This window comes from Ictalurus furcatus, chromosome 14 (assembly GCF_023375685.1).
Source record: "Ictalurus furcatus strain D&B chromosome 14, Billie_1.0, whole genome shotgun sequence".
NCBI classification, from domain to species: domain Eukaryota; kingdom Metazoa; phylum Chordata; class Actinopteri; order Siluriformes; family Ictaluridae; genus Ictalurus; species Ictalurus furcatus.
This window is the reverse complement of record NC_071268.1, coordinates 17,798,089-17,809,609: the sequence shown is the minus strand read 5'-3', so window position 1 is coordinate 17,809,609 and position 11,521 is coordinate 17,798,089. Positions and strand designations below refer to the sequence as shown.

Here is an 11,521-nt window from a genome sequence, read left to right as displayed (position 1 = left end):
ATCAGCAGCTCATCTGACTGCTGGGTCTGGCCTTTAGCACTTCTTGACTCTTTCTCTCACCTCTACTGGCCCGCCTGCCTTTGAAGTACAACCGAAAGTGTTATTTTACGACATGAGATAAAGATCTCAGAAACTAAACCAGGGCAATAGATTAACTTGTGGCAGCTCTGCAGTGGGAAAGAGTCGGGTGCGAGAAATGCAACAGAAGCTGTTAGTGTGTTAACATATGTAACACCTTAATGCAAAGATCCTTTAGCACCCAAATACCCTGCTGCAATGTCCTGAAGAAAGATACAGTATAATTACCTAACATTACCCAAATATGCAAACTACTGTTTGACTGTTTACTTTAAGCAATGCATTTACTTTAAGCCATCCACATGACAAGCCAAGACAAAGCGGAAGGCTGTTAATCACACAGACAACTGCTGCCTGCTCAGGGAATGTGCAGCATGCACATACACACACACACACACACACACACACACACACACACACACACGTCAGCCATCCTGATTAATATAAAATATGAGTACATCAGCAAATTATCTGCTTTTAAATGAAATGAATGCATCACACAGACATGGTTATCTGTGGTATGCTAAATAGCAAACAGCACAGCAATCCCAATGGTTAATTCTGATTAAGCATCTGAAGTAATCTACAAGTCAGCACTCATTCAGCAATTCACACAGGTACATCCACTTTCATATTGTAATAATCTGGATGACTGCCAACTCATATTGTCCTCCAAGATAAATAATGCAGATTGCAAAACTTAAGCTAATAGCCAGTTTTTCCCATTTCCCAGGCTCAGTGTCAAAACTCCACTGGTAAAATCTAAGGCCATAGGCTAGTAGCCAAATACAGCTGAGCTTTATGAAATATGATGTAGAAAATGAGTTGGGGAAGGAATGCTTGGGTCTTGTGTATGATTTGGTGCTTGGCATGCTTTGAGTGTGTCGCTGCTGCCAGAGCTGGAGTCTGAAGTGTGATAAATGGGAAGTGTTGCAGCTCACGCTGGGCTGTGTCTGAACCTGTGAAACACCAATGAGCCTACGTGGTTCATCTGTGTCTCTGCAGGCCAAAACAGGTGTGGATCACTGTTAGATGGTCTTGTATGTGTTATGACACATGCTAATTTATGAGTTTTATTACTGAAAAGAGAAACAAAATACTAAATACTGCAATATAAATCTGCACACCAAAAAAAACAAACAAACAAACAAAAAAAACCTAGAGCTTGTTGTGAATTTACACATGAATAAGCATTTACATATACATAACATATGTAATTAACAGTATTAGATGATAAGGTTTTGCTTTTAAGGATCTACAGTGGTGCTTGAAAGTTTGTGAACTCTTTAGAATTTTCTATATTTCTGCATAAATATGACCTAAGACATAATAATATTTTTACACAAGTCATAGAAGTATATTGAGAGAACCCAATTAAACAAATGAGACAAAAATATTATACTTGATAATTTATTTATTGCAGAAAATAATCGCATATTTTACATTTGAGTGGCAAAAATGAACCTATGTGAACCTTTGCTTTGAGTATCTGGTGTGACCCCCTTGTGCAGCAACAACTGCAACTAAACATTTCCAGTAACTGTTGATCAGTCCTGCACATCGGCTTGGAGGAATTTTAGCCCATTCCTCAGTACAGAACAGCTTAAACTCTGGGATGTTAGTGGGTTTCCACACATGAACTGCTTGCTTCAAGACTTTCCACAAAATTTCTATTGGATTAAGGTCAGGACTATGATTTGGCCATTCCAAAACATTAACTTTATTCTTCTTTAACCATTCTTTGGTAGAATTATTTGTGTGTTTAAGATCGTTGTCTTATTGCATGACCCACTTTCTCGTGAGATTCAATTCATGCACAGATATCCTGAAATTTTCCTTGAGAATCCGTTGGTACAATTCAGTATCCGTTGTTCTATCAATGATTGCAAGTCGTCCTGGCCCAGATGAAGCAAAACAGGCCCAAATCATGATCCTACCACCAGCATATATCACAGACGGGATAAGGTTCATATGCTGGAATGCAGTGTTTTCCTTTCTCCAAACATATCACTTCTTATTTAAAACAAAAATTCCATTTTGGTCTCATCTATCCACAAAACATTTTCCAATAGCCTTCTGGCTTGTCCACATGATTGTTGGGAAACTGTAGACAGGCAGCAATGTTCTTTTTGGAGAGCAAAGGCTTTCTCCTTGCAACCCTGCCATGCACACCACTGATGTTCAGTGTTCTGCTGATGGTGGACTCATGAACATTAATATTAGCCAGTGTGAGAGAGGCCTTTAGTTACTTCGATGTTACCCTGGCTGCTTTATGACCTCGCAGACTATTACACATCTTTCTCTTGGAGTGATCTTTGTTGGTCAACCACACCTGGGGAGGGTAACAATGGTCTTGAATCTCCTCCATTTATACACAATATGTCTGACTGTAGATTGGTGGAGTCCAAACTCTTTAGAGATGGTTTTGTACCCTTTTACAGCCTGATGAGCCTCAACAACTCTTTTTCTGACGTCCTCAAAAATCTCCTTTGTTCATGCCATGATACACTTCCACAAACACGTGTTGTGAAGATCAGACTTTGATAGATCCGTGTTCTTTAAATAAAACAGGACACTCATTCACACTTTATTGCCATCCCATTGATTGAAAATACCTTCAAATTAACTGCTAATCTTAAAATTTCACATACTTTTGCCACTCACATATATGCAATATTGGATCATTTTCCTCAATAAATAAGTGACCAAGTTTAATATTTTTGTCTCATTTGTTTAATTGGGATCTCTTGGTCTACATTTAGGACTTGTGTGAAAATCTGATGATATTTTGGGTCATGTTTATTCAGATATACAACAAAATTTTAAAGGGTTCACAAACTTTCAAGCACCACTGTACATTGATAAATTAGGGGTGAAGAGGTGAACTCAAACAAATGTGCTTTTGAGACTGCTGTTCAGCTGAACTGGTGAACCAGTGAGACAGGACAACACTTCTAGAGTAAGTTCAGGTGAAAGCAAGGACCTTTAAAACTAAGATCCTGTCTAATGGTTCCTATTATCGCCTTCCTGTGATAATACACATCCTTATCTTGAATAACAATTAGTCCCACTTTCCCTGCCCCTGCTATGCTAAATCGTTCCCATTAGCTCTAACAGAGAGCATAAGAATTGGGCATTAGGTAAGAGACCAGGTGCCCTCAAACAGGAAAAGACCTTTTAGTGTCATTTGTAAGCTGTACTCGCCAAACGAATAAAATGACAATGAATAAGAAATTACGGATTGAGTAAAAATAAACGCTATTTGTTTACATTTACATTACATTTATTCACTTAGCAGACGCTTTTATCCAAAGCGACTTACAAATGAGAAAGATACAAGCAAAGCGATATATCAATGTTTAGAATGTTAAGGGGATTATTCTATGTATACATATATGTAGATATAGTTAGTTACAAATTTTGACTCATTTGTAATCTGAGTAGTCATACTTTAATGTTGCATTTTCTTTTGTTTTTTTGTTTTGTTTTGTTTTTTAAAGATATGAAATATGTGAATATGGACATATTTTCCATAATATACTCACTTTTGAGCCACGTTTTATGATCTGATGAAACAAGTTTCAATGCAGTGCCATTACGGCTCCAGTTTGTCCCACATTCAGCAGATAACCATGTCTCAGTGGAATATGGCACACGCCTCCCACTGACATAATTTGTTTCACAGTCACTGCCCAGCAGTGTGAATCAGATGTTGACATCCTAATTTCATGCACATGTGGGTGTTTGGCTAAGTCCAGCTCCCATTTCATCGCAGCCCTCTGTTGCTTTGAATGTCCACTATTGCCCACTCCACCTGCATCTGTCAACCACAGCAATCTACTTGACCTCAAGTGCTGAAGGTAACATATCCATAAACTGTGTATGTGTAGATATAATTATTTGCTCATCATCAGCTTCAAAATAATTGTGCAGGTCACAACAGAGACTGATAGAATTGCCAAGCATGTGAACATTTCACTACAGCCAAAGTGTACTTACAATAATCAAAGAAACTACAAATATCTTCTTTATATTCATGTTTAATCATGAAAAGGCCACAAAGCCACAGGACTATAAATCACAAAGCGATTCTCAGCTAAACTGCAAAATGCAGTATTCATGCTGTCTACTTCTGTTTCAAAGAACTTTCACTGTAAGGAGATTTAAAATATTTATTTAATGTAGAGGTTTTTTTTTTGGCAATAGCAGCCGCATTATAGGAAAAAATAGCCAACAGCAAAGAATAAACACATCATAACTTGTCTACCTCCAGTAAGCAATTTGGCACATCTGCAGAGTAAACTTAATGCAACTTTTGCTTACTATAGATTAATTTTTATCACTTTTACAAACACTGCGCTGACAGCTCATAATATGAGAGAAATATGAAGGGTCTGTGCTGCGTCTTTTTCTGATCTCATTCTGTCAAACCTTTCAAATTCAGTACCAGCACAACTCCAAGAAGGAGAATGCTCTGACACCAACAGCAGTGCTGCATATAAAATAATTTTGTATGTATATAAATAATACATAATAATACATAATAAACAATACATTATATACAAAATAATACATTCTACATTAAATAATATATTTTGTGTGTATGTGTACTAATAGTATATGTGAAAAATATTTATGATTTTTTTTTTAAAATTCTAAATAAAGTGGACATGGTATGATACAAAAATGGTAAATCTGTGATTATTGACTCATTCAACTTAACATTTGACCTAATACTTTAGACCGTTTTATGTGTATGATATCGTGCATGATTTGAGGTAATGGATTTTGTTTCATAACTACTCTTTCTCTGGAGTCCGTACTGGTGCTGAAAAACCAACAAAGACAGTGAAATTTAATATGAACAAAGTACCAAAGTTCTGCTAACTCAATAATAAACATGTTATAAATAATCAGACACTGTCCATATTAGCAGCCTTCACTGGAGGTTGAGTTTTTTTTAAATTTATTTATTGTTTTACTAGCCATGGATGGCATGCATTAAGCAAATCATAAATTATGCATGCTAATTACCATAGGCTTCCACTTTAATGAATTCTTTTAATTAAACTACCACATTGTGGTTTAGCATGGCATGATCTATATTTTATCCCCCTGCCCAAGATGACCTTCTTCTTTGTAGTATTGGAGGGTAGGGAGGGACACAACAACAGTTTTGTCTTTGATTAGACAACACACATCATGTCTGTTCTAATGAATAAAGCAAGCTAGGACACAACATGCCCTGCTCAGAGCTCTGGAAGATACAAAGATTTTCAAGCTGTAAGCTAATTGTCTGTGTATCAAGGTTGGTGGCTATTTCTGATTTAAACAGTGGCATTTAAACAGTGAATTATGTTGAGAGGATTTGATTATGTTTCCTGCTGACGATGATTATAACTGTCATTTACAAAATAATTGATCATTCCAGATACATTCAGCGTTGTCAATTACCAGGTTTAGACTGAAGAAATGCTTACATTATTTGTTTGACATTTTTGCCAAATGTAGTATTTATTTATTTGTTTGTTTATTATCTGTTCGTGTTTGTTTAACTTACTTACTTATTTTTGTCTCTTTAAATATAACATATGTACACCCCAGTCTCTACTATAGCACAGAGTAAACAAGGATATGCCACACACACAAATAAGAATAAGAATAAAACCCAGCAACTTGCAGTGTTGTGCAAACACAGTCTAAAGGGGGAGGGGTTGGATTTAAATTCCAAAGGGCTCTCCGAGCTCGTTTCCTAGTCCCCCAGTCAGCTATGTGTTTGTGAGAAATCAGCCTTTTTGTCTCTTTGGAAAAAAGGCTAAATCTACATCGGTGGCCCAGTCTAAGTTTGCAATTCTTTGCACTTTCTATTCAACTGAATGGGAGTGAATGAAGTGGCCAGAGACCCTTTTATTTGATCAGCTCAGTTGCATAAAGTGACGGAATTCTAATGTATTTGCTTAATATCCCGGAGAAGGCTGTTGCTCTGTGGGCGGAGATGCAAACAATACACCTGTTTCTTACTGTTTAGCCATTAGTCTAAATCTAAAAATAAATAGAATGAAATAAAAAATGTGTTAGTTTATTTTTTAAACGAGCGTGAAGTGAAAGAAAAGGGGCAAACAAATTAGCAACTGGTAAATAAAAATAGGTTAGATTTTTTTTAATAATCGAAAACAACGAAATTAATTTATCTAGGCGAAACAGAATAAGTAATTCAAACAATAATAAAAATGAATTATATTTGCATTTCACCTGACCGGTGAAATACACTTGTAAAAAAATATTCTAAACAAAACAAAATTATGAAACAAAAATGAAATTATTTTTCGTGCTCGTGCGCAATGCACGCTCCTCCATCGTGGTTTTAATACCACCACCACAATTACAAACGATATTAAAGAGTATACATATATAGATAGATATGTACATTTGCAGAATGCAATGTGTAAACGAGTGTGAAAGTGAGCGGCATGAATGAGAGGCTGTTTGCGCTGTGGTCTCCTTCAGGAGCTCTGTGCATCCTAATCAAGCCCGCGTTTCATTCAGCACGCTTAGCTCAGTGCGCCTTTTCCAAAAACCTACAGAATAATGCCAATGTGTGCTGAGATTCAGAGCATGTGAGGTCTGAATAGGAGTAAAATAAGAGCGAGGAAAAAAGAGCGAGTTGTCAAAACATCATTATTGTGAAAATAAATCTGATGTAATTATGGATTTTTTTTGTAAACGCAATTCTACTACTACTACTACTACTAATAATAATAATAATGTTAATAATAATAATAATAATTCCTATTCGAAATTGTAGAAATAGTGCGCAATCATTTATGAGCAAGCAAAAATATCAAACAAATTCCAAAACTGATTAAAAAAACGAAACAACAAAATGTTTAAGGTTTGTATCATTTTAATGAAAAAATATTCTGATGACCAAGTTTATAATTTAATGCAGACGTTTTTGCACACTTTTTTAAAAGCTCGCATGCTTGCAGCAAAACAACACAAAGTTTCGAAAATGCATGCTTTACATCTGAACATAAAAAAAAAGTTTACAAATTTACGGCATTTAATACACATGGTCATCACGGCTTTAAATTAAATGCTCCACAAAACATCTCCTGTAAAATAGAGATCATCTAAAACATCGAACTAAAAAGTGCATCATTTAACACAAATTTATATCACTTATTTGCAAATATTCACATATATACGCCTTTACCTCACCTTTAAATGTAGTTTTCAAGTTTTCAATATGTGCAGACCCATATGTAAAATCTAACGATGATATAGTTTTGTATGAAAAATAAAAAGTTTTGTTGGTAATTTTGTTGTTTAGTGGTACAGTTTTACCGAAGAGCATTTCAGGTTAATCTTCGTCTGCACTAATTTAACAGACACAATAAGATTTTAAAAGTTTGTTGCAAAGTTTGCCAAAGGTGCTCACACCAGATGGAAATGTATAAACCAAAGTCAGTTCAACTGTCTGTCCTGACTAATCACCTTATTAACACTAAAATTATGAAATTAGAAAGACAGCATTATTATTAGATTTTTAGCCAACGTTCTTCCAATTAGAAAAGATTCTGGTAATGTCAGAGTTAAAACCTTTTTTTTCTTGACGAAAAAAAAAAGCCTCTATCTGTACTCCGTTGGTGTAGTCAGACGAAAACTATTTAAAGCAACACACAAAACACGTACACATAAATTAACATCACTGTAACACAGATATAGCTCTTGCCTTGATTGTATAACGGTAGGCTAACATTGTGGTAAATTTTTTCAAGGGCTAAATTAAAAATTAAACTTTGGAGAAGGTATTTGGCTACGTCCTCCACCGCAAATTGCCGTACTAAATGCGATATGGCAAAAGCAGTACGCCTGTTATAGTAAGCTACAGGATTATCTGGTGCGTAAAAGCGATAAATACAAAACCCAGAAAACCCCACCATGCCAACCACAACTTTGCGTTTTTGTAAAGTTGTGCTTTCATGTGAACTAAAACCTTCTGTGTTCATATAGACTGGGGACAGTAGATTTAGATTGGAGTTGTGAAAACGGCATCAAATCCAAGAATCAATTATATAAATGTAATAAATTTATATGAAACCTCAGGTGGCGCACTATTCTGTATTTAGTACAGTAGTGTGAGGTTTCGGACGTAGCCGTGAAGCTGTCTACAGGCCTCCAGTCCCGTGTCCCGGAAAATTTCCGTCAACTTTGGCCCGCGTCAGTGCACGGCGACTGACTGCAGAGTAGCCGGGCCGCTCAGCGTGTCGCTAGGGTTGGCCGGACTGCTTTGGCCGGTTGCCGTGTGAGGGGATGTGGGGCTTAGAGACTGTGGAGAGTTCGAGAGAAACGCGGGCAGGTGCGGGGGCATCGGCTTGATGGGCACCGGCACGGCGGGCAAACTCTGCGCTCCATGGCACAGCGACTTGATAGGCACGCCGTATGCGCCGTAATCGCTTGCCACGGTAATGGGCGCAGCGCTCTCAAGAGCTCCCGCGCCATACATGTGCGGCCAGGCTGTGGCAAGCTGACCGGGTAACGGGTAACCAGCAGACATGGAGGGCATAGTGGAAAAGGCCAGGCCGCCCGGCACCTTATAATCGCGCGCGATGATGTTCTCAATGGCGAACGGGTGTTTGAAGGTGGACGGCGGAGGTGTGGTCAGGTTGTAGGCGGGCACATGTGGCAGGTGCGCTCCAGTGGCGGCCAGAGCGCTCAGACGCAGCTTGGCATGCTGCTGCTGCAGGTAATGTGCAGCTTCCGACGGCTTGCTCGGTGCTAACGGGTCCGACATGAGCACCTTGAAGCGCTTGCGGCGCCGAAGAAAGCTGCCGTTCTCAAACATGTCACCGCAGTTCGGGTGCAGCGCCCAGAAGCTGCCCTTGCCCGGCTGATCCGGCCGCCGCGGGATCTTGATGAAACAGTCGTTGAAGGACAGGTTGTGCCTCAGTGAGTTCTGCCATCGCTGTGTATTCTCGCGGTAGTACGGGAAGCGGTCCATGATGAATTTGTAGATCTCGCTAAGGGGCAGCATCTTCTCGGGGCAGCTCTGGATCGCCATGGCCGTGAGAGAGATGTACGAATAGGGAGGTTTTTGGTCGCTGTATGTGTTTCTGCCCGGGCGAGGCATCCTCTTGTTTGTTTGTTTTTTGTTTTTTTCAGAGAACGAACCAATTCGGTCTGAGTGTCGAAATTAACAAATCTCAAAGCGATGGAAGAGCATAAAACAACAGAAAAGGAGCAGTTTACCGGTTGTCGCTTGTCCAAGTTTCAGAGCGCTGAAAGTTGGGAGTCCGATGCTGCAGCATTCGCTGTTGATGTGAAGCTGCACTGCTGTCGCTCGTATAAAAAACAAGTCTGCCCCTTTAGACGAGTTGTAGGTAAGCTTTAGCCTATAAGCAAATGGAGAGCAGCTTCCTCTTGCCGAGTCAGACGAATAGACGAGATACCCGCTCTCTTCTTTCTTGATAAGGTGAGCTAAGTGCCTGCCTCCATGGCCTTCCTCGAACCATCTGATAGTTTTATGTGGTGACATGAGCAGAAAAGACCCCCGGAGCGGTGCTTCATTAATGTGCCACTTCTTTGCTATCACATGACAATCGCCTTGGGAGGAGGAGGAGGAGGAGGAGGGGTGGGTGGGAGAGAGGCATAATCTGGTTTCATTTACACCTATTTACACGGACACCTTGGGCCAATAGGAATCATTTCCATTTGAAGACAGAGCAAAGGGGGTGAAAAGGCTCGGCAAACCGGAATTGAACCGCGATGGCACCCAGTAACAGTGTGTGAAGGTATGCGCTAACCTTTCTGTGGGCTTTGCAGGGTGCTTGGTCTGCAATTCACGCGTACAAATGGAGCTACTAAGCAATGGGATGTTTGACATGGAAATTGGCTGGCACTAGCTCTCAGTTTGCATTGTATTGTTACGGCTACTTTTTTCGGTTTTCTGTCACTACAGAGCTCGCATGACTTTAGCTTTGCACTTTGTTAAAGGCTCTTCGGAGCAAAATGCCAATTGCACCGACAAACAAATTTGACACTATCTGTACCGTGAGGAGATACTGTGTATTTGCATTTGAATCAGTTGTTTGTCTAGTTATCTAATATACCGCATGAGCCGCATACCCCTAATCTTATAACCATATTTTCAACAGCATGCTCATGTTTGAAATGTTTATTTCAAACAAGTGGTAAGGTCTCATTATTTGCAGCTGGTAAAAAAAAGCCATGGAGTTAAAGTCAATGGATTAATGTAGCAGAAATTGCAAATGTGTGCTATTGAAAATGACCTAATCTCTCCATCGATATTAAAATATTACAGAGGCTCATTATTTCTGTTTTAAATGCGCATGCACATCCCACAATATTAAGCGCAACACACGAACACTCGAGAAACCTCTTCACATAACAATGGAAAGCCAGTATAAATGTAAAGTGACAAAGTATCCGAACGGCAGAATACACAGAAGACTAAAACACATTGATCAGCAACAATAAACAGACAATACATGCTATTATCTTTGCAAATTTAGGGGGGGGGGGGGGGGGTGAATGCCCAATATATTTCCCTGTAACACTAAAAAGTCATTCTAAAATGTTATGCATATAATTTCTAAACTTTATTTTTTTTAAAAAATACTCTAACGAAGTTTGACATAAGAACAGAACTTGGTTGGTTGCCTACGGTTTAAAATGCGTGATTATGTTGCGCAAAAGCAAATGCACAAACAGCTATACAAAATAAACACAAAACCCTCATTGAAACGAAACTTCATGATGCCAGGCAGCCTTTATATTCGTGTAAAACAAATTGAAAAGTACTTCAGAAATGCAAATAAAGCCTTTAGGGTGGCGTTGCGAAAACTGTATAAAATATCCATAAGTCAATTATGTGAATGCGAAAACCAAATGGAAGCCTATTTTGAGCAATGGCCATTCAAGCTTTATTTTTCAGAGCTCACCAAGGGCCACCTTTCCGCTTGGTGGATTTGCAATACGGGGGACCACACACGCGCTCGCGGATTTGCTCATAATTTATGCAAATGTTCTTCCATAAATCCACAATGCGACCCTTCAGCTCTCTGACAGATCACGAACAGAATCGGTCACCCAAGTGATTGCAAGATAAAATACAAGGTTTCTTCTGATGCATTTTTTTTAGTAGTAGCAGTTTGCAAATGGTGACTGGGGAGTCTAAACAATAAAAGCCCTGAGAAAAAAATGACCAGGCAGTTAATATTTACAAAACAGGGTGAAAGTAAGGGAAAGTCCTATAGTTTCCTGGGTTGCCACACAATCTCCGTGTCAACAACACTTTCCACTTTCCGGGATAGGAAGTCAGCTCCACGCTGCGACTTTAGCACAGTGCTCTTTACATGTCACAATTTCTTTCTCTCTTCTTCATGAAGTAACTCTTTTAACGTGTCATTCCCCTGTTTGT

The 11,521-nt window shown here is 39.0% G+C and overlaps 1 protein-coding gene across 1 annotated transcript; it reads right to left on the bottom strand.

The window, feature by feature from the left end:
- Positions 1-8,302: 8,302 nt before the first annotated feature.
- foxb1a (forkhead box B1a) lies at positions 8,303-9,211 on the bottom strand. The gene has a single exon (XM_053642289.1). It carries the CDS (start codon positions 9,209-9,211, stop codon positions 8,303-8,305), a length of 909 nt encoding a protein of 302 aa, XP_053498264.1.
- Positions 9,212-11,521: the final 2,310 nt, after the last annotated feature.